Source organism: Delphinapterus leucas, chromosome X, assembly GCF_059928025.1.
Source record: "Delphinapterus leucas isolate spDelLeu-1000000601 "Yukka" chromosome X, BTC_Dleu_Yukka2, whole genome shotgun sequence".
Lineage (NCBI taxonomy): Eukaryota > Metazoa > Chordata > Mammalia > Artiodactyla > Monodontidae > Delphinapterus > Delphinapterus leucas.
Window position 1 is genome coordinate 3,567,529 of NC_143150.1, and position 24,905 is coordinate 3,592,433.

The 24,905-nt window shown below is 38.9% G+C and overlaps 1 protein-coding gene across 1 annotated transcript; it reads left to right on the forward strand.

Annotated features, from left to right (window-relative positions):
* The first annotated feature begins 11,916 nt into the window (after positions 1-11,916).
* Positions 11,917-12,972, forward strand: LOC111167830 (melanoma-associated antigen 10). Its single transcript, XM_022561122.2, has one exon. The coding sequence runs from the start codon at positions 11,917-11,919 to the stop codon at positions 12,970-12,972; it is 1,056 nt and encodes a 351-aa protein (XP_022416830.1).
* The last annotated feature ends 11,933 nt before the right edge of the window (positions 12,973-24,905 follow it).

Genomic DNA, 24,905 nt, shown 5'->3' on the forward strand with positions numbered 1-24,905 from the left:
AAGTCATGGAGCTATAAATTGGTAGGAACATTTAAATGGCATTACATTAATTAAACAAGGAGGCCTTTAGACTGAGGTGGCTCCAACACCATGGCAGCCTATGTAACAAAACCAAAATCTAAACCTATACATGCCTCAAGTTTACAAAATTGAAATCTAAAAATAACCAATCACAAATAGCCAACTAGGCCTTAAGCTATAGCCAATCAACAATTTCCTTACTTTGCTTCTACCTTTTCAATATAAAAGGCTTTTCCTGAACTCCTGTCAATGAAGTGCTCCTAACCACTTCCAGTTTAGTGCTGCCCAGTTCAAATTTATTTTTGATCAAATAAAGTGTTACAATTTTAAATATGCCTCAGTTTATCTTTCAACAATGGAAACATTGACAGTTTTCTGGAGGCTGAATATAAACTAGCATGAGACGAAGAAACTCCAGAATCTGTAGTCTTAAGGGAGCACTATACTTTTTATAGCTTTTACCTCCAAGAATCCCATCAGATTTTCATAGTGAGTAGCCAAGAAAAATCACCTCATGTCTTTGGCATTGGGAGGGGCAAGCTGCCATTTTTTAAATACACATAGTGCATTCTCCATAACAAAGATGAACTCTCTAGTAAAAAAGAGTTTACCAAAGTCTTATCTCATGTAGGCAGAAGGGCAATTAACCTACTCCAGCTACCGCTAGCATTCTTGTCTCACCTAAGCTGGGAGGGGCAGTAAGAAAAATTTCTGAAGGACACAGCCCAGAAAAATAGATATACTAAAAGACTGAGATTCAATCATAGTATTATAGAAGTCTTCTTTCTCCTGTCCCCTCTATATCAATGTCTCCATTATAATGACAACAGTAGATTATAGCTGAAAGAACTGCAAGACAAGAATCTATTTAAGACGCAGTTCCTAGGGAAACCCAAAAACAACAGAAGAGGGAAAAAAGATGTAGATGAACTTTAAGCCTCTGGCATCTACAGGTGCAATACTAGCCAAACTGACATAAAACCTCACACTATAAAGGCCAATTTACTTCAGTTCCTATTGTCCAATATAATGTGTCTGGCATTTCAAAAAAAGATTACATGGCATGCTAAAAGGCAAGAAAAAATACAGTCTGAAGAGACAAAGCAAGCATCAGAAACAGACTCAGATATGACAAAGATGTGGAAATTATCAGACAGGGAATTTAAAATAATTATGACTTATATGTCAAGGGCTGTAATTGAAAAAGGAGACAATATGCAAGACAGATAGTAAGCAGATGTAAGCTGTGATATGGGAAGTCTAAGAAAGATTTGAAAGGAAATGCTAGAAAAAGACCACTGTAACATAAACTAAGAATGCTTTTGGTGAGCTCAACAGACTGTACATAGCTGAGGAAAGAATCAGTAAGCTTAAAAATATGTCAATAGAAATCCCCTAAACTGAAATTACAAAAAATGAAAAAAAGAGGGAAAAAACAAAACAAAACAGAATATCCAAGAATGGTGGGACAATTTCAGAAGGTGTAATGTTTAAGTGACTGGAATATCAGAGGAAGGAGAAGAAAGAGAATTTAATTCGTAAATTAAACAATACACATCCAAATACCTCTGGGTCAGTGAAGAAGCCCCAATATAAATATTTTAATATTTTGAATTGTTACCAAAAATGCAAATAATAAAAAACTGTGGAATATAGCAAAAATAGTGCTTAGGGGTAAATTTATAGCACTTAATGTATTAGAGAAAAAAAAGATCTAAAATCAAAACCTAAGATTACACCTTAGGAGTCTAGAGAAAGAAGAGCAAATTAAGCCAAAGGCAAGCAGAAGAAAAGAAATAAGAATTTCTGCAGAAATCAATGAAATTAAAAACAGGAAAACAATATAGAAAATCAGTGAAACCAAAACTAGTTATCTGAAAAGATCAACAAAATTGATAATCTTCTAGCAAGGCTAATAAAAAAATTAGATGACATAGATGACCAATATAAGGAAATGAAGGAATACTATGACAATTCTATGTCCACAAATTTAATACATTAGATAAACTTATCTTCAATGACATAAACCATAAGAACTCACACAAAGATAAAAAAGGTAACCTGAATAAACCTATATCTACTAAAGAAACTAAATCAGTAATTAATATCCTTCAAAAGAGAAATCACTAGGCCAAAATGGTTTCACTGGTGAATTCTACCAAACTTTTAAAGAAGAATTAACAGCAATCCTCCACAGAATCTTCCAAAAAATAAAGCAGAGGGAACACTCTTAACTCATTCTGTGAGGCCATTACCCTAACACCAAAACCAGTTAAAGATATTACAAGAAAGGAAAACTACAGACCAATATCTCTCATGAACATAGATCCAATTACCTTCAATAAAATATAAGCAAATCAAGTCCAATATGGATAAAAATAATTATACACCATGACCAAGTGAGATTTATTCCAGGTATCCAAAGCTACTTTAACATTAAAAGATCAATTAATGAAATTTATGACATCAACAAGCTAAAGAAAAAATACCATATTATCATATCAACTGATGCAGAAAAAGCATTTGATAAAATGCAACACATATTCATGATAAAAGTAGTCTCAGTAAACTAGGAATAGATGGAAATTTCCTCAATGCTTGCCACCTATGATCAGGAAAAAGGCAAGGATGTCTCCTCTGAGATCTCCTATTCGATGTTGTACTGAAAGTTCTAGCTAGCACAACAAGGAAAGGAAAGGAAAGAAAAGAAGGATAAGATGTATAATTGGGGAAGGAAAAATTATGTTTCCTTTGTTCACTGAAGAAATGTTGGTCTATGTAGAAAATCCCATAGAATTGATAACAACAACAAAAAACTCTTGGAACTAAAAAGTGACTGTAGCAACGCCACAGGAAACAGGATTAATATTTAAAAAGTCAATTGCTTTTCTATATACTGGCAATGAATAAAAGGACTTTTAAATTAAAAATAACATTTACACACAAAAAATAACATTTACAATACTTTCCCCAAAATAAAATAACTAGGTATAAATCTAACAAAATCTAGGTATAAATCTAGACAAAATTTTATACGTTTCACAAAAATTAACACCAAATAACCTGTAGACCTACATGTAAACTGAAGAAACTATAAAATCTCCATAAGAAAACATAGGAGAAAACTTACATGACCTTAGATTCAGTGATGAGTTTTTAAAATACAACACCAAAAGCATGATCAATGAAAGGAAAAATTGATAAGTTAGATTTAAAAAAAAAAATTTTAAATGTGAACTCTGTGAAAGACTATTAAGAGGATGGAAAGACGAGACATACACTGGGAGAAAATAGTTGCAAAATATCTATCTGATAAAAGGCTTGCATACAAAATACAGAGAACTCTTAAAATTCAACAATAGAAAACAAACAACTCATTTAAAAACTAGGCAAAATATCTAAGCAGATATCTCACCAAAGAAAATATACAGGTGGCAAACAAGCATAGGAAAAGATGCTGAATATAATTTGTTATTAGGGAATTGCAAATTAAACAATGAGATACCTCTACCTACTGGAATGTCTAAAATTGAAAAAAACTTACAAGCCCAATAGCTGATGAGAACGCAGAGTAAAAGGGAACTCTCATTCACTTCTGGTAGGAATGCAAAATGGTACAACCACTTTGGAAGACAATTTGGCATTTTCTTTAAAAACTGAACATAGTCTTACCATAAGATCCAGCAAGCATACTCCTGGATATTTACCCAACTGATTTAAAAACTTATGTCCACACAAAAACCTGCACATCGTGCAAAACTGTAAGCAACCAAGATGTCCTTCAACAAATGAATGGATAAACAAACTGTGTTACAACCTTACAATGGAACGCTATTCATCAATAAAAAAAGAATTACAAGATGTGCAAAGACATGAATAAATCTTACATGCATATTATTAAGTGAAATAAGCCAGTTCCAAAAGAGTAGAGAGTGTGTGATTCCATTTATATCACATTCTGGAAAGGGAAACAAATCATAGAAATGGTAAACATATAAAAAATGGTTTAAATAGTTTAACAAAGGGGATTTATTAGGGCAGTGAAGCTATTGTTTATGATACTGTAATGGTGAATACATGACAGTATGTATTAGTCAAAAAAGAACTTGACAGTCATAATGCATGAAAATAAAAATAATTAATTTAGGCGGTCAAGGAATCCCAGGTTTGATTGCGGAATGTGGCAAAATATTCTAACTGCATTAAAAATGTATGAAACAACCTCACTGAAAACTATGAAGGGAAAGTTGCTGCCCTAAGTAACTTTAGAGATGAATATTATAAGATTAAAGTCAAAAGAAACTGCACATAAGTTCTGTACCCTAGTTGGTACAGTTGTTTCCCACAGTAGTACAGTTTCACAATTCTGAAACCACTATCCATGTATACTGGAATTGAACAATTAATTAAATAGATTGGCGGATAGTGGGAGTCAGGTTTCTCATTATTAGAGTGGGATGTTACAAGTAAGCAAGGGGAGCATAATGTGATAATGGATTAGAGTTGGAAACATCAGCATAAACTCACATTCACCTTTATATAGCTACAGATGGCTACAAATATAGATATTCATGGGTATGTGCACACACACAGCTTAATATACACTTACATATTTCATTGTTTTGCTACTTGAGAGGGCATATAAGTAACAACTTCCCAGTAGCAACAAGCATACCTAGCACTGAGATCTAAGTTTCTTTTTTTTTTTAAACACCACATTTATTAATATTGCCGTTAACCTCATCAGTCACATTTTTTTTTTTTTTTTTTTGCGTACGTGGGCCTCTCACTGTTGTGGCCTCTCCCGTTGCGGAGCACAGGCTACGGACGCGCAGGCTCAGCGGCCATGGCTCACGGGCCCAGCCGCTCCGCGGCATGTGGGATCTTCCCAAACCGGGGCACGAACCCGTGTCCCCTGCATCGGCAGGCGGACTCTCAACCACTAAGCCACCAGGGAATCCCCTCTTTTTTTTTTTTTTAATTTATTTTATTAATTATTTTTGGCTGCATTGGGTCTTCATTGCTGTGTTCAGTCTTCCTCTAACTGCAGCGAGCAGGGGCTACTCTTCATTTCAGTCTGTGGGCTTCTCATTGTGGTGGCTTCTCTTGTTGTGGAACACGGGATCTAGGCACGTGGGCTTCAGTAATTGTGGCACATGGGCTCTAGAGTGCAGGCTCAGTAGTTGCAGTGCATGGGCTTAGTTGCTCTGTCGCATGTGAGATCTTCCTGGACCAGGGCTTGAACCCGTGTCCTCTGCATTGGCAGGTGGATTCTTAACCACTGCACCACCAGGGAAGCCCCTAAGTTTCTTTTTCTTAATTTTATTTTTCTAAACTGAAGTACAGTTGATTTACAATGTTGTGCCAATCTCTGCTGTGCAAAACAGTGGCTCAGTTATACACACATATTTATTTTTTTCATTCTCTTTTCCATTATGGTTTACCACAGGATATTGAATACAGTTCCCTGTGCTATACAGTAGGACCTTGTTGTTTGTCCATCCTATATACAATAGTTTACATCTGCCAATCCCACACTCCTAGTCTTTCCCTCCCCCACCCCCTCCCCCTTGGTAACCACAAGTCTGTTCTCTATGTCTGTGTGTCTGTTTCTGTTTTGTAGATAGGTTCATTTATGCCATATTTTGGATTCCACATATAAGTGATATCATATGGTATTTATCTTTCTCTTTCTGACTTACTTCACTTAGTATGATAATCACTAGTTGCATCCATGTTGCTGCAAATAGCATTATTTCATTCCTTTTTTATGGCTGAGTAGTATTCCACTGTATATATGTGCCACATCTTCTTTATCCATTAATCTGTCAATGGACATTTAGGTTGTTTCCATGTCTTGGCTATTGTGAATAGTGCTGCTATGAACACAGGGGTGCATGTATCTTTTTGAATTATAGTTTTGTCCAGGTGGATCTAAGTTTCTTAAAATCATCATCTAATAAAAACAACTAGGGCTCTTTGGAGAAATGGCTGATTCTAGAACTAAGGCAGTAGATATACAAAATGAGCCTGGGGTATGTTGTAGTGTCAGAAAGTAAGGTCTGAAGAATATGTTAAAGGACACCACAAATATTGCATCTTGCAAAATTCATACTGTGAGAAACTAAACAAAACACAAATCCTTTCTCTTTTTTTTCAAAACAATTAATTGCAAGGAAAAGGAGGTAAAAGGGAAGGAATTACAGATTAAAAAAGACTTAAGAGACATAAAAAAACAACTGTAGTGATTAGATCCTATTCGGACACTGATTCAAAGAAACTAATTTTTTTAAAGTATATATCTGCTAGGTAAATATGAAAAATACCTGGGCATTTGAAGATTACTTATTTAAGTTTTTAGAAAAGTATTATATTGGATTTATATATCATAAAGAGTGTATCGTTTATGAAGTCATATGAAAAACTTAGAAATAAAATGGTATGATGTTTTGAATATGCTTCAAATTATTCCAGTAGCAAGAAATGGGGGAAGGTGAGGGTACAACTGGAACCAGATTGTATTGAAGCTTGTTGATGCTGAGTGTCAGGTATACTGGGTTCATTATATTATAGAATAAAGAGAACTGGGTCCTCTTTATTGTTGTATATGTTTGATAATTTCTGTAATAAAAAGTTTTTATTATAAATATCATGCCATTAAATTTGAAATCCTAAGTGAAATTGACCACTTAAAAGTGGTCAATTAATTATTATTAATCAAACAATATAAACTGAAACAGTATTCAAAACTCAAGCTACCATCAAATGTTCCAGCACAAGGCAGTTTTGGAAGCCAGTTTTACCAAATAGTCAGGGAGAAACAAATTACCATCTTATGTAAACTCTTCCAAAGCATATAAAAAGGGTCAATTATTCAACTCATTTTGCCAGACTATTGCTCCTTGATTCGAAAACCAGATGAGAACACCCCATGAAAAGAACACTTAAGCCATGCTCACTCACATAGCAGCAAATATTCTAAATAATTTAATATCATATTCAACATAGCAGTGAATTAAATGAACAAATGGGCTGTGTCTGAGGAATAAAAATATGATTTAACATTAGAAAATACTTTCAATTATAATTCCCTGTACAAATTAGGGGAGGAAAAACACTTGATCACATCAATGGGTACATAAAAGCCTTTGAAAGAAATTCAACAAAAGTTTGTGGTTTTAAAAAAAAAAGTAAGCTAACATTAGAATAGAACTTCAATTTCCTAAAGTCTATTGCAAACACACTTAAATGTGAAATACTAGAAGAAATTCCATTAAAGCCAGGGACAGACAACACAGAAATGAATGTTCTCTCCTCTACTGTTCAAAACTGCACTGGGACACATAAAGCAATGAATGTCAAAATAAAAAGAGATATGAATATTGAAAAGAAAGATAATATTTGGTGACAATATTATCTATAATATATGTGGAGTATTGAATGATTGAGAGACTTCAGAGAAATGTATATGGAAGATCATTATAGCAAAATCAAGAAGCTTGCCATCTAAAAGCAATAACTAGTTAGAACATGAAATAGAGAATACCTCATTTACAATGGCAACAAAGTCAAGAAAATTACCTAAAAAGAATCCTAACAAACATGTACAAGATATTAATGGAGTCAAATATAAAAGCTTTCTTATTGATTCAGCCAGATGTCCCAAATAAATCGAGCAGTGAAACATATTCATTAATGGGGAACAGAAGATTACAAAGATGTGAATTATCCTTAAATTATTTACTGATTTAGTGTCTTACCTGTAGATGCCAAGATGACCATCAGGTTCAGATTGCGGACTTCCACTCCCCAAATCAACTCTCAATAACTATAGAAAGGAGGGGGGCGGAAATCAACAGCAAAATCTAAACCACAAAACTTGAGAAACCCCTGGGGAAGACTGATGGCTGTGATGAGCTCTGTCCTGTGTTCGGGGAGGAGGGGTGGGGAGAAGCGTGGAAGTTGGGGAGGGGCTGTAGGCTGCAGAGATGCCGATGGCAGGATGGGTAAGGAGAAAAGATTTTAAACTTCTGCCTTTTTCATTGCACAAGCCAGAGGCAGGCCCTCTGACCACAGATACCAGTAGCCCTGGGATAGCATCAGACAGCAGGAGAGATGAAATGATTGAGGTAGTAGGGCCCCAAAGCCTGTGCTAATAACCACCTGAAACCATTTTATTGTGTTAAAAGGAAAAACAAATGGAGACTAACCTTGAAAAATTCCCTGAGCAGATAAAACCAATTTAGTCATACAAACAAAGCTTAATTTAGCTTATTTTTCAGGACTAACTTGATCTGGGTCATTTCTTGCTTATGCCTCTGGAAATCATAAGCAAAACTTAAATTGTTTCCCAAAATTGATATGAGGTAATCACTAACCAATTCCCTATCATTTAAGAAAATTCAAATATTATAACCAACCACTGTGAAGAATAAACAGGCACTGCCTTCCCACTATATAAGCTGCTTTATAACAATATACCCCTGAGCCTCATTCCATGTTTGGTTTGAGTGCTCTGTGTTCACAAACTGTCTTTTTGGCATGCACAGAATAAACTTTTACTAATTATTACTCCAGTGATTCATTGGTTTTACTTCTGTTATTTCCGAACTTTTGACAAGTGACTGAGGACTGGCTTTTCAAAAAATTATTTTCATAGAAGATAAAGAATGGACTGGAAATAGAACAGGAGCTATCAGAGTGATCCACACACTAAGTGTAGGTATTCTTTCATGAAATTTTATATATATTCTAAATATACACTTGGTAGAGATGTAAAAAAATTTTTTTACTAGGAATGAGGGTTAAGAAAATGAAAGTTGGTGCTCTGGACTATGAAATGTTAGATAATTTCAAACGAACAGGACCTCCCCTAATACTGCTGCTCAGCCTCTTCCGTGCAGAAAATGAATCTTTTAGAACAAAATGTTTCTGAAGTCTGGCTGGTTGGTGAAGAGACTCCATTGAAAGGTTTGCTTCTTCTCTGACCCTCCCCAGCTAGAATCTAGTTTGTGCTAGAGAATCATTCTCTACAAGGGATGCTGCTGACCAGATGCTCAGAGCTGACAGAGAGGGAGCTCTCCCAGCCAGCATTTAACCAAGGACCCAGGGGCCAAGTTGAGGACCCTCAGGAATGAGGACTGAGGCGGGGGCATCCTCCCAGAAGGTCCAGACAATCCAGCTCCACACCTGATGACAGCTCTGGGAGACTCCTAGCAGAGCTGTCAGGCTGTGAGCCTCCCTCAATTTTGCCCTGGGGATCTCAGAGCAGTGAGAGCATTGCCTGAAAGGGGACATACTCAGGTCACAAGAGGGAGGAGTCTCAGGCCCTGCTAGGAGTCAAGGTGAAGATCTTGAAGGAGCATTGGAGGAACCTCCCAAACCAGAAGAGAGGGGTCCCACCTTTACCCTGTCCCTGCAGTCAGCTCCCATTGGCCCCAAGTCAGAGGGATGTGGAAGCCCCTGACTTCCTTCTGGGGAAGCAAGGAATGCAGGTCTCAGGGAAGTGAGGCTTGGATAGAGGGATGTGTCTTCAGATCAGCAGAGAAAGGAGTCCCAGTACCTGCCAGGAGTCAAGACAAGGACGCTGAGGAAGGACAGAAGGGACCTTCAACCTCAGAACAGTAGTTAGCCCTACTCTGCCCCTGCTATAAGAGTAGGGAGGCCCCAACAAGCTGTAGCCTGATATGGTGGCCTCTGGCTTCTGCTGGGGGAGATGGTCTCAAGGAGGGAAAGGCATTGATCTGAAGGGGCTGGACTCAGGTAAGCAGAAGAGAGGGTCCATGAACTGTCAGTATTCAAGGTGAGGACACTGAGGGAGGACTGAGGGGACACCGGACTCTAATCAGAGGGGGCCCTTGGAGGCCCTGGGGCAGGATGACAACAAGTAGCATTTCCTGACATCCGGGTCTCAGAGCGACTGGGGACCTGGTATAATGGGTGGGGCCTCTGGTGGGTAGAGAGTAGGGCCCAGAACCTGCTAAGAGTCAAGGTGAGGACCCTAAGGGAAGACTGGGGGCACCCTGGACTCCAATCAGAGGGGATTTCACACATCCCTGTCCCTTCAGGTGGCCCTGGGAGGCCCTGGGGTTGGATGAGCACCCTAGGCCTATCCTGACTTCCTGACATCCAAGTCTCAGAGAGACTGGGGACCTGGGGTAAGGGGCAGGGCCTCAGGCAGGCAAAGGGGGGATCCCATGTCCTGCCGGGTGTCAAGGTGAGGACCCTAAGGGAGGACAGTGGGGACCCTGAACCCCAGAACAGAGTTGTCCCTGGAAGGCCATAGGTTGGGATGAGCACGTGCAGCAATTCCTGACATCTGGGTCTTAGAGAGGCTGGGGAGGGGGTGTAAGGGGCGGGGTGTCTGGTGGGCACGGGAGAGAATCCCAGGTCCTGCGTGGAGTCAAGGTGAGGGCCCTGAGGGAGGACTGAGGGGAGCCTGGACTCCAGAACAGAGTTGGCCCTGGGAGGCCATAGGGCAGGATGAGCATGTGCAGCACTTCCTGACATCCGGGTCTCAGAGAAGCTGGGGACCTGGGATAAGGGGCGGGGTCTCATGAGCACAGAGGGTAAAATGTCAGGTCCCTGGTGGACTAAGGTTAGGGCCCTTAGGCAGGACTGAGGGGACCCTGAGGGAGGACAAAAGGGACCCACCAGATCACCACCCTTGCAGGTGGCCGTGGGAGGCCCCGGGGCGGGATGAGCACAGTAAGCCTGTCCTGACGTCCTGAAGTCCAGGTCTCTGAGAGACTGGAGACCTGGTATAAGGAGCAGGGACTCACACTGGCAGATGGGACAATCCCAGGCTCTGCCCAGAGTCCAGCCTGCACGCGAGGAAGGAAGGATTGAGGACGTTAGACCCCAACACAGGGAGGGATACTTTGCCCTTCTGCAGGGGTCTTGGAGGCACCGGAGGACGGTCAGCAGATGAGATGTTTCCTGACCTCTGGCTCAGGGTCCTCAGGAGGTCAGGTGTTTGGTGTGAGGGGTGAGCCTTCAGGTCCGCAGAGGGTGGACTCCCAGGACCCCGAGGGAGGACTGAGCAGACCCTCAGCCCTGGTACAGGGGCCTCAACAGAAACCTGCCCCTGTGGTCAGCGCTGGGAGGCCAGGCAGGATGTGAGGAGGAGGTGAGGACCCAGCATCTCCTCATCCTAGGACCCTTGGGAGGCCCTGGGCAGGTGCAGCCACCTGTGGGGCCCCCTCCCTGCTTTCTGTTCAGATTCGGGGTCCTGATCTGAGTTTCCCCTCAGGCCTGCAAAGGGGAGGGTCCAGGCCCTTAAGGGGAACAGTGAGCACGACGAGCGAGCCCCGAGGGGACCACCCACCCCAGAACTCAGAACTGGGGGGACCTCACAGAGTCCGGCCCAATCCTCCTACCAGCACCGAGGCCCAGAGCTGTGCCACAGTCTACACAAGAGGTGTGCCCTCCATTCCTCTTACAGGGGCTCCAGGAACCGGGAGGCGAAGGCCCAGGTCTGAGGACCGTGTCCTCAGGGCACAGAGCAGAGGAGGCCCAGGCAGCGCCAGGAGTCAAGGGGAGGTGTGTGCCCTGAGTGTGTACCCAGGGGCTCCCCCTCCCAGAACAGAGGGGACCCCCCAACACCCAAGTCATCCCACCACCCTGTCAGCCCCAGAACCTGGGGCCGTGCTGGCTGCACCCTGAGGAGCCCCCTCACTTCCTTCTTCAGGTTGGCAGGGGACAGGCCGCCCAGGAGGAGCGCCCCTGTGAGGCCCGAGGGCACCCCTGAAGACGAGACCTGTAAGTGGCCTTTGTCAGAGCTGCCCAGGGTGCCTTTCTCTGCCGAGGCCGCTCACACCCCCTCTCTCCCCCAGGTACGAGGTCCCCGCCTGTCACCCCTGCCCACCCCCAGTCGGCTTCCTGACACCAGTCGTCATGCCTCGTGCTCCAAAGCGACGGCGCTACATGCTTGAGGAAGGCCATCAGGCTCAAAGTGTTCCCATGGCTGAGGAAGAGGATGATTCCTCTTCTTCCTCCACCTGCTCCTCCTTTTCCTTTAGCTGTCCTCTGATCTTGAGCTCCCCAGAGGAGCTTTTTGCTCTTTCTGACACCCTGAGTCCTTCACAGAGCCTTTCAAGTGCCTCCCCCTCCCCGTCCCCCACTGCTGTTGTCTCTACTCCATTGAGCCAATCCGACAATGGCTCCAGCAGCCAAAAAGAGGAGGGTCCGAGCACCTCGCAGGCCCTGCCAGATGCTGAGTCCTTTCCAAGAAATGTGATTAATGACAAGGTGGGTGATCTGATAGAGTTTCTGCTCCTCAAGTATCGCACCAAGGAGATGACCACAGAGACAGAAATGCTGAATATCATCACCGAAGACTACAAGGACCACTTCCCTGTGATCTTCAGTGAAGCCTCGGAGTGCATGCAGCTGGTCTTTGGTATTGATGTGAAGGAAGTGGACCCCAGCGACCATTCCTATGTCCTGGTCACCACCCTGGGCCTCACCTATGATGGGGTGCTGAGCGATGGGCAGAGCATGCCGAAGACTGGCCTTCTGATATTTATCCTGAGTATAATCTTTATGAAGGGCGACTGTGTCCCTGAGGAGGAGGTGTGGGAAGTGCTGAGTGCGACGGGGGTATATGTCGGGAGGGAGCACTTTATCTATGGGGAGCCCAGGGAGCTGCTCACCAAAGTGTGGGTGCAGGAGGGCTACCTGGAGTACCAGCAGGTGCCTAACAGCGATCCTGCATGCTATGAATTTCTTTGGGGTCCCCGGGCCCACGTGGAGACCAGCAAGATGAGTTTCCTGGAGTTTTTGGCCAAGATCAATGGAAGTGACCCTAGATCCTTCCCTCTGTGGTATGAAGAGGCTTTGAGAGATCAGGAAGAGAGAGCCCAGTCTAGAATTGCCACCACAGATAATACTACTTCCATGGCTAGTGCAAGTTCTAGTGCCATGTCCAGCAGCTTGTTCAGCCCTGAGTGAAGTCTAAGGCAGATTCTTCACTTTGTGTTTTAAGAGGGCAGTCAACGATCTAAGTAGTAGAGGGCCAGACTTGGGATGAGGGAATCATAGTGAATAACATCTTTCTGTTTCTGTTCCATTGGGTGACTTAGAACTTTATAGAACTTTACCTTCTTTTATTTTTGGTATTTTAAAATGTTGTTGCTTAACTAGAAAGTCTGCTAGCCTCAGAATCTAAGTTTATGAATGACATTGGTCACACATTTATTGTTTCTTGTCCAGTTTAGGAGAAAGAGTTTTGCTATTTTGTAAAATGAATTGGGAAACCTTCCATTTTATTTGTAGTCTGTAACAAGATAAGATGGCATTAGAATAAGAATTTCCTTGGAAATGTGAAAAAGCTTAGTAAAATAGAGAAAAAAATTAAGTGGTTTATTTTATAATTCTCATCATTTTTAGTCTATTCTGTAAAATTAAGATATGTACTTGGATTTTCTTAGCTTATTCAAAAATGTAGAAGAAATTAAATAGTAATAAATGAAATCTCTGCTCACTGGCTCATTTATTCCACAGACCTTCATGGAGCCTCTGCTCTCTGGAAGGCCCTGTGTTAGTAGTGGGGACACTAGGAAAAGCAGGACACACCCACACCTAGAGTGATGGTCTAGGAGCAGCAGTCACATGAGGAAGATGTAGAGATGTCCCCTAAGTCCCACAGAACAAGGGAAAATGGGACAAGGCGGTGGGGCTCCAGGAGCGAGCACTCAAGTGTAAGTGCCCCAAACCAGGGCAGTTTGGGGCTTTGGGAAGCAGGGGTTCCTTCTGTGGGAGGTGATGATAATGAAGCTGGGTGGTGGCAGTGGCCAGACTCTCAGACGGTGTATCTTAGGAGTGAGAGAAAAACCTAGATAGAAAAACTGCTCTTGGAAGTTCCTTTTGGATAATGGATAAACCAGAGAGAAATCACTTCCTGGGGCAAGTAAGGAATTTGTACTGTATTCTTGTCCCAGTGCAGTTGAACACAAGACATAGCTGTTTTATAAATATCATCTGCAAGGGTTTCCTGAGAAATAAGGGTGAATATCTTTTAAATGATGCCCAGAAGTCACTGTGCAGGCACCATTTTCCCTGGCCTGGGAGAGCCAGTGATGACTCTGTTAGAAGGCATTTTAATTAGATTACCTTTAATGTAATTTGGCCAGTTCTGAGCCATGTATAGATTTGGGGGGGGGAATTAATGAAAATAGCGATTTGGATGGAAGAGCAGCTGGGAGGTAGGGACAGAGTTGTTGGTCTTTGGCTCAAATTCTAGGAGCTTTGAGTTGCATCCAGCTGGGGAAGACTTCCCTATACCTAAATTTAAAAATATATCCTCTAAGAAGGAAAATTTACTGAGTTTTATTTACAAAGCAGCATGGTTGGCTGATTTTGGTATTACATGTCCTATTGCATTGAGTATTCTCTAAGATGTACTGGATAACAACAGCAACAACTTCTAGAGTAGAGGGTAGGAGTACCTGGGGTCAAATTAATAATAGAAATACAGTAGTCCCCTCTTATCTGCCAGGGATTATGTTCCAAGACACCTTGTGGGTGCCTGACACTGTGCAGAGTACTGAACTTTACATATACTACGTTTTTTTCCTATACTAATGGGTGAGTAGCATATATAGCGTGGATATTCTGAACAAAGGGATGATTCATGTCCTGGACAGGACGGAGTGGGACGGCATGATTTAAAACTTATGAATTGTTTATTTCTCAAATTTTGTATTTAATATTTTCAGACCCTGGTTGAGCTCAGGTAACTGAAACTGCAGAAAGCAAAATGGCAGATATGGGGCAACTACCATAACAGCTAATCATTAAAGATTGAACCAGGCACTGTGTGAGGTGCTTTACAAACATTACATACATTCCAGCAGTCCTACAAGTACAAGACAGGGCTCATCAAACCCACTTGCTTCACAGATGAAAAACCTGAGGCCATAGGGCTTGGTAATTTTCCCATGATTACATGGTTAATAAGTGACAGGGCAGGGACTGGATCCCTAGCCTAAATTCGTCTGGAGCCTGTGCTTTTCCCACTCAACCCCAGCCTGATACCAACCTTCTGACTCTAAATCATTTCTCTTCTCAGTACTCTATAAAGTCTCTCAGGTGACCAAAAGAAGGACCCTATGCCCAAGGTACTAAAAGCAGTCCTAAAGAAGGAAGGTGACAAAATCAATCAAACAGGATTTGGGTATTTTTTGTGGGCTTTATTAACATAGGGTCCTCCTGCCTGAGTTCCAGTGTCCCCTGAGAGCTGAGGTGCCAGATGTCTGTCTAGTCCCAGCACCTTCCCACATGACAGCACTCATCCCCTGATCTTCCCCTATGTGCCCTCCAGTCCAACTCTGGAACCTGACTGACTTACCAGCTCATCACTGCTGCCTCTTCTGAAATCTGTGCCCATCCCCAATGAAACAGCCCATATCTCTTGCCCTCCCCCTGACATAAAGCATTTCCACTCCTGGCAGAAGTACCCAGGCTGTCTCAACCCACTGCCCACTTACAGTGTCCCTTTGGCATAAGTGTTCACATTGAACAGTGATGTTTAGACATCTGGCATTACTTCTGCCCCCCACCCAGGTATCTTCAACAAGCTTTCTAAATGAGTTTATAAGTAGAATCTAACTTGACAAGTAATCGACCAGTTCTTGGATATAACCCTGAAGTTAGAAACCACCCTGATATTTGCAGCAGAATTTTAATGGAGCATCTTATTTGAAATGGGCCATGAACACATGGCACATATTTATGAGCTTACCTAAGAGGTCAAAACCCAAAGCCTCCCTCAAGAATTAATATTGTTAAAATGGCCATACTACCCAAAGCAATCTACAGATTTAATGTGATTCTTATCAAATTACCCATGACATTTTTCAAAGAACTAAAACAAATATTCCTAAAATTTATATGGAATCATAAAAGACCCAGAATTGCCAAAGCAATCCTGAGGTAAAAGAACAAAGCAGGAGACATAAACCTCCCAGAATTCAGACAATACTACAAAGCTACAGTAATCAAAACAGCATGGTATTGGCACAAAAACAGACATACAGATCAATGGAAAAAAGAATAGAGAGCCCAGAAATAAACCCACACACCTACTGTCAATTAATTGTTGACAAAGGAGGCAAGAATATACAATGGGGAAAAGACAGTATCTTCAGCAAGTGGTGTTGGGAAAGTTGGACAGCTGCAGGTAAATAAATGAAGTTAGAATATACCCTCACACCATAAGCAAAAATAAACTCAAAGTAGCTTAAAGACTTGAATATAAGACATGACACCATAAAACTCCTAGAAGAGAACATAGGCAAAACATTCTCTTACATAAATCGTACCAATGTTTTCTTAGCTCAGTCTCCCAAAGCAATAAAAATAAAAGCAAAAATAAACAAATGAGACATAATCAAACTTACAAGCTTTTGTACAACAAAGGAAACCATAAACAAAACAAAAAGATAACCTACAGACTGGGAGAAAATATTTGCAAATGATGCGACCAACAAGGGTTTAATTTCCAAAATACACAAACAGCTCATACAACTCAACAACAACAACAAAAACAAACAACCCAATCATTGTTTTTGACAAGAAATCTACTCTTACCCTTATGTTTGCTCCTCTGTAGTAAAGTGCCTTCTTTTCTCTTGGTACTTTTAAGATTTTCTCCTCATCACTGATTTTAAGTAACTTGAATATTGTGGGCCTTGGTATAGTCTTGTTTTTCACATTTCTTGTTCTTGGCACTCTTTTTGCTTTTTGAATCTGTGGGTTTATAATTTTTATCCAGTTTGGAGATTTGTCATTCAAATATTTTTTCTATCTCCCCTTTTTCCTCCCCTTTGGTGTTTCCAAATATATGTGCATAGGTCACTTGAAGTTGTCTCACAACTTGCTAATGCTTTATTCATTGTTTTCAGTATTGTTTTCTCAGGGTGTGTTTTTTCTGGAAAGTTTTATTGCTATATCATCAAGTTCACTAATATTTTCTTCTTACATGTCACGTGTGCCATTAGTCCAAACCAGTGTATCTTTTCAATTCAGACATTGTAGCCTTCATATCTCAAAATTTATTTAGGCTTTTTTTTATGTCTTTCATGTCCCTATTTAGCACGTTTAGCATTTTGTCTTATCATTTGAACATATGGAACACAGTTATATATAACACTGTTTTAAAGTCCTTGTCTGCTAACTCTATCATCTGCCTGATTTCTGGGTCAGTTTTAATTTATTTTTCTCCTCATTACTGTTCCTGCTTTCCTGCTTCTTTGAATGGCTGGCAATTTTGCTTTCTATTTTTGTTTTTAAGATTTTCTTTTGATGTGGACCATTTTTAAAGTCTTTATTGAATTTGTTATAATATTGCTTCTGTTTTATGTTTTGGTTTTTTGGCCCTGAGGCATGTGGGATCTAGTTTCCTGACCAGGGATCAAACCCACACCCCCTGCATTAGAGGGCAAAGTCTTAACCACTGGACCACCAGGGAAGTCCCGGCTGGCAATTTTGACTGGATGTCAGACATTGTGAATTTTACTTTCTTAAATCCTAGATATTTTTGTGTTTCTATAAATAAATATTCTTAAGTTTTTTCAGGGACACAATTAAGTTACTTGGAAACAAGTTACTCATTTTTTTGTCTTACTTTTAAACTTTATTAAGTGAGATAAAAAAGGTGCTTAGATTATGACTAATAGTTCCTCTCTTCTAAGGCAAAACCACTCTGTGTATTCTAACTGAGCCTGATGAACTATGAGGTTTTCCACTCTGACTAATGGGAATAGGAATAATTCCCAGATCTGCATGATCTCTGGAGATTTCTCTCTGTGGAGCTCTCTCGTCTCTGGAATTTTGTCCTGCAAGCTCTTGCCACCTAGCATCCCCTAGACTCCCAGCTCCATCTCGACTCAAGAAGATGGCCAGGCTCTCCATTACACACTGTGACCTACAATCTTTCTCTGGGCAGTAAGCTTGAACAATCTTAGGGCTCATCTCACTTGTTTTTCATCTCTTAGAGAACACTGTTCTTTGCCTGATGTCCAATAAATTGAAAATCATTGTTTCATGTGTGTGGTCTATTTTTTTTTAGTTGTTTGAGGTAGATGTGTAAATTTGGTCCCTTTTACTCCATCATGGATAGAATCAGAAGTCCTATAGTCCAAATTTATAACCTAAATTTTCTACATATGACAGTGTCCCAGTATTTCAACTTTTTCAATTTAAAACCAAATTGAAACGCTGTGGTACACATATATATGTTAATATAGACATATGTACAAAAAACTAAGTATATACAGTGAAATAACAGCAATACTTTTCTTTTGCTGGTAGAAATATAAGTGATTTTAAAATTCTCTTATTTGTGCTTTCAATATTTCTAAGCCATCTAAGGCACATAAGAATTACCATTATAATAACAAAATACTTTATATATTTAAAAATGTGAATTAGATTACCAAAAATAAACACTCATTATCTAGATGTTTTGTTTGTAATATTGATTAACGTCTTGATGGATTCTATTCAGCCCCTGGTATGCTTACTGATTATGTAACTGTAAATAAACAAAAAAAACTTGTGAAATCCAATTAGTAGGCTATGTGTTGTCATCCAACTTCTCTCAGAGTTTCAAATACAATCCCTCACAGGTAAGAATCTATCTTATCTTTAAAACCATCCTTTCAGAAAAACTAATAACAAACTTTAAAAGGGGAAATTATATTTAAGTCATATTCCCAATAACATGATATTGGATCCAATATTTATAGGAAGGATTGTATGTAGGCAATACTGGCAGGAGGAATTATCATGACTACTGTCATTATTTTGAGTGTTGTTTATATGTCCCTTGTCAAAACTTCTTTATGTTCTCTTGTAACACCTCATAATAAATTGTTGTTTAAAATATGTTTTTCAGTCATGAATGCCATTAATTCTGAGTGAAAGTGCACTTTTTAAAAAGACTGATTTTCCTAACAATGAAGTAATATTTTCATAACAACGACCCACATTTTCTTTAATGGACTATTATTCAGCACATAGCTTCTAAGTTAATACATGCTTGTCTTTCAGAAACTGAACACCATGTAAAAAGAACTGTGATTTTTAATTTTTATTAAAACTTCTCTGCCATAGATAATACACGCTTGGTTGTTAGCTATATCTTTCATACTTCCTTTGCGCTTTGACAATTTCTCCATTTTAACACTATCATTCACACACTGTCCTAATAAAGCCATGAATGGTTTCTCTGATATTGATATGATTCCATATTCTTGTGCCTCAGGAATTTTCTTACCACTGTATCATTTGTCCTTTGTTCTTTTTGAAACTCATTAATCCCTGTTTTTTACCAAATGATTTTGTTCCAAAGATGTTTCTGCAGATTTTCAGTTACAAAAAATGTGCACATAATTTATTTGCAATGGAATAATCTTATAATATTTTTATTTTTCCTTTTAAAAATATAGGTTCATATTCTCCAAAAAAGAATAAAATAGAAATAATAAATACCAGTATCTTTACGAACACTTTTTTAAACCAACTTTGTTTTATATATAACCAGAATTTTCCCCTTGCAAAACAGTAACTATTCCTTATTTTTGCACATTATCACCTTGTCCCTTTACAAGCATTTGCTGTAGATCTACATGATTTGCTGGTTATTCCAAACTTTTAAACAATTACACATTACTACTACATTACAAGACATTTATTTATGATTTAGAATATGTGTTCTGTCATTTTTATGCTTTCTGAAAACTCATGTAACATATATCCCTTGGTCTATATCTACAGTTTCTTATACTTTAACAGTGTCCAAAGCCATTGCTTCTCAACAACTTTTTAAATATCATTGTGTATTTCAGTTTCTCTGATCTTTTCAAAGAAACAGTTTTTGTGACCATTGATGTTAATTACTATTTTCCTAATGTCAATTTCACTGATTTCTGCTGTTACCTATATAGTTCCCACCCTTCTGTTGCCTAGGGTTTAATTTACTTTTCTTTTTATAGTTTCCTACAGTGGAATCTTAGATTATTGAGTTGAGCTCTGTCTTGCTTTCTAATTTAAGCATTTAATGACATAAATTTCTCTCTACATACTGCATCAGCTGAGTCCCACAATCTCTAATATGTTGTAGTTTTATTTAAATTCCCTTCAAAATACTTTCTAATTTCCCTCAAGAATTTATTGTGAAACATGAGCTAGGCAAAATGTGTTTAATCTCCAAATGTTTGGAGAATTTGCAGATATCCCTTGTTGTATTCTGTAATTCCATTATGAGTAGAGAATATACTTTGCATGATATAAATTCTTTTACATTTGTTAAAGGTTGTTTTATGGTCTATCTTGGTGAATATTCCATGTGTACTTGAAAATAATATATATTCTTCTGTTGTTGTGTGAAGTGTTCTCCAAATGCCAATTAGATGAAGTTGGTTGATAGTGCTATTTGAGTCCTTCAATATCCTTGCATGTTTTCTGCCCACTTTTTCTAACATTTACTCATAGTTGAGTGTCACAGTCTCCAAATACAATTGTAGATTTGACTATTTGTCCTTTTAGTTCTATCAGTTTTTATTTCATGTATTTTGAAGCTCTGCTTTTAGGTGCATACACATTTAGGTTTGTTATGTCTTCTTGATGAATTCTTATGTAATGTTCCAGTTCATCCATGATAATATTTTCTTCTAATGAAATCAATTTATTCTCATATTGATGTAGCCACACCAGGTTTTTAATTTCTTATTTTAATATTTTAAAATTATTAAACGGTAAAATTATCTTATTTCAGTGTACAGTTAAAGCTCCTGTATAGATTCATGTAACCACACTACAATCAGGATTCAAAATAGTCCCATAACTGCCCTCAAACACACAAACACACACACACACACACAAACACAAACACAAACTCCCTTATGCTGGTCCTTTATAGTCTTACCCTCCTCCCACACCTAACTTTGACAACCACTCAACTGTCCTCCATCACTGTACTTCTGTGTTTTCATAAATCTCATATAAATGGAAGAACAGAGTATATAACTTTCTGAGGCACTTTCACTCAGGAGAATTCCTTTGAGGCTCATTCAAGTTGTGTGTATCAATAGTTCATTCATTTTTATTGCTCAGTGGTAGTCCATTATATGGCTGCACCACAGTTTGTTTATCCATTCACCTATGGAAGGACACTGGGGTTGTTTCTAGATTTGGGCAAATATGAATGGAGCTCTTATAAACATTCATATGTAGGTTTTTGTATGAACATAAGTTTTTATTTCTCCCTGGAGTGGCTTCACTGAGTCATATGGTAAGTGTATCTTTATAAAAAAATTACCAAATCATTTTCCACAGAGCTGTGTCATTTTATATTCCTACCACTGTGTATGAGAGTTCAAGTTGTTCTTCATCCTTGGAAGCACTTAGTAATATCATTTTTAAAAATTTTAGTCTTTCTCAAATATGTGTTATGATATCTCATCATGGTTTTAGTTTTCATTTATCTTATAGCTAATGATATAGAACAACTTTTCATGTGCTTATTTTCCATCCATAATTCCACTTTGCTGATGCGTCTACTGACATCATTTGCCCATTTTCTAAATTGGGTTCTTTATTTTCTAATATTTGAGTTTTGAGGGCTGTTTATATTTTCTGGATATGAGTCTTTTACTGGATATATAATTTGCAAATACTTCCAGCTTGACTTTTCATTCTGTGTTTCTCAGAAAAAAAGTTTTTAATTTTGAAGAAATCCAATTTATCATTTTTAAAATTTTATGAATCATGCTTTGGGTGTTGCATTTAAGACCTCTTTGCCTAACTTCAGGTTGTGAAGATTTTCTTTTTTTTTTAAAGTTTTGTATTTTTCATTTACCCATTAGATTTGTTACATATTTGCATAAATTATGAGGTTTAGATATTCATTTTTAACATAAGGTCATCTAATTGTTCCAATATAAATTATTGAAAAGACCAAATTTCTCAATTAAATTGTTTTAATTCTTTATAAAGTCTCCATAGTTCATATTTGTGTTGGTCTATTCTGGACTCTCTATTTAGTTCCCTTAATCTATGTGTCTATTTCTTAGCCAATATCACATTGCACTTATTACTATAGCCTTATAGGAAATTTTAAAATCAGCTAGACTGATTTGAATGAGAGTCTTCCAACATTATTCTACTTTTTCAAAATTTCTTTAGCTATTCTAGTTCCTTTGCCCTTACATAAAATTTCTGAACCCTCTTGTCTATACCAGCAAGAATTACTGCTGAGATTATTTTTTAAACATTTTTATTGGAGTATAATTGTTTTACAATGGTGTGTTAGTTTCTGCTTTATAACAAAGGAAATCAGCTATACATATACATATATCCCCATATCTCCCCCCTCTTGTGTCTCCCTCCCACCCTCCCTATCCCACCCCTCAAGGTGGTCACAAAGCACCGAGCTGATCTCCCTGTTCTATGCGGCTGCTTCCCACTATCTATCTATTTTACATTTGGTAGTATATATTAGTCCATGCCACTCTCTCACTTCGTCCCAGCTTACCCTTCACCCTCCCAGTGTCCTCAAGTCCATTCTCTACATCTGCATCTTTATTCCTGTCCTGCCTCTAGGTTCTTCAGAACCTTTTTTTTTTTTTTTTTTAGATTCCATATATATGTGTTAGCATACGGTAGTTGTCTTTCTCTTCCTGACTTACTTCACTCTGTATGACAGACTCTAGGCCCATCCACCTCACTACAAATAACTCAGTTTTGTTTCTTTTTTATGGCTGAGTAATATTCCATTGTATATATGTGCCACATCTTCTTTATCCATTCATCTCTCAGTGGGCACTTAGGTTGTTTCCATGTCCTGGCTATTGTAAATAGAACTGCAATGAACATTGTGGTACATGACTCTTTTTGAATTATGGTTTTCTCAGGGTATGTGCCCAGTAGTGGGATTGCTGGGTCGTATGGTAGTTCTATTTTTAGTTTTTTAAGGAACCTCCATACTGTTCTCCATAGTGGCTGTATCAATTTACATTCCCACCAACAGTGCAGGAAGGTTCCCTTTTCTCCACACCCTCTCAAGCATTTATTTTTATTTATTTTTTTGTGGTACACGGGCCTCTCATTGTTGTGGCCTCTCCCATTGCAGAGCACAGGCTCCAGATGCACAGGCTCAGCGGCCATGGCTCATGGGCTCAGCCACTCCGTGGCATGTGGGATCTTCCCAGACCGGGGCACAAACCCGTGTCCCCTGCATTAGCAGGTGGACTCTCAACCACTGCACCACCAGGGAAGCCCCAGCATTTATTATTTATAGATTTTTTGATGATGGCCATCCTGACTGGTGTGAGGTGATACTTCATTGTAGTTTTGATTTGCATTTCGCTAATAGTTAGTGATGTGGAACATCTTCTCATGTGCCTGTTGGCCACCTGGATGTCTTCTTTGGAGAAATATCTATTTAGGTCTTCTGCCTATTTTTGAATTGAGTTGTTTGTTTTTTTGATATTGAGCTGCATGAGCTGCTCTAAATCTTGGAGATTAATCCTTTGTCAGTTGCTTCATTTGTAAATTTATTGTCCCATTCTGAGGGTTTTCTTTTCATCTTGTTTATGGTTTCCTTTGCTGTGCAAAAGCTTTTAAGTTTCATTAGGTCCCATTTGTTTATTTTTGCTTTTATTTCCATTTCTCTAGGAGGTGGGTCAGAAAGGATCTTGCTGTGATGTATGTCATAGAGTGTTGTGCCTATGTTTTCCTCTAAGAGTTTGATAGTGTCTGGCCTTACATTTAGGTTTTTAATCCATTTTGAGTTTATTTTTGTGTATGGTTTTAGGGAGTGTTCTCACTTCATTCTTTTACATGTAGCTGTCCAGTTCTCCCAGCACCACTTATTGAAGAGGCTCTCTTTTCTCTGTTGTATAGTCTTGCCTCCTTTATCAAAAATAAGGTTAGCATATGTGCGTGGGTTTATCTCTGGGCTTTCTATCGTGTTCCATTGATCTATATTTCTGTTTTTGTGCCAGTACCATACTGTCTTGATTACTGTAGTTTTGTAGTATAATCTGAAGTCAGGGAGCCTGATTCCTCCAGCTCCTTTTTACTTTTTCAAGATTTCTTTAGCTATTTGGGGTCTTTTGTGTTTCCATACAAATTGTGAAATTTTTTGTTTTAGTTCTTTGAAAAATGCCATTGGTAGTTTGATAGGAATTACATTGAATCTGTAGATTTCTTTGGGTAGTATAGTCATTTTCACAATGTTGATTCTTCCAATCCATACTGCTGAGATTTTGATTGGCACTGATTTGAATCTATATATCAATTTTGTGAAAATTGAGCTCTTTATTACGTTGAGTCTTCAAGTCCATGAACAAAGTATGTCTATTTATTTAGGTGTTCTTCAGTTTCTTTTATCAGCATTTTGTAGTTTTCAAAATATAGGTTTTATATATGTTTTGTTTGCTTTATATTTAAGTCTTTTGGGGGAGCTATTGAAATGGTGTTTAAAAATATTTTTGTTTTCATATTTTGTCCTTATATGGAAAATGAATAGTTTTTGTGCATTGACTTTGTATCCTGCAACCTTGATAAACTCATTTATTAGTTCTAAGATACTTTTTATAGTTTCATTGGGATTTTATTGGTAGACAATTATGTCTCTGAGAATAGGGATAGTGCTATATATTTCCTTCCACTCTGTTTGCTTATTTATTTTCTATTTTCATTCCAACGGTAAGAATTCCACTAAAGTCTTCAATATAAGTGGGAAGAGTGGACATCCTTGCCTATTTCTTGACCTTAGAAGACATTCAGTCTTTCCCTATAAACGTTGATATTAGCTGTAGGTTTTGTATATGTACTGTATCATGTTAAGTTCCTATTTATTTCTTGTTTTCTGAGAT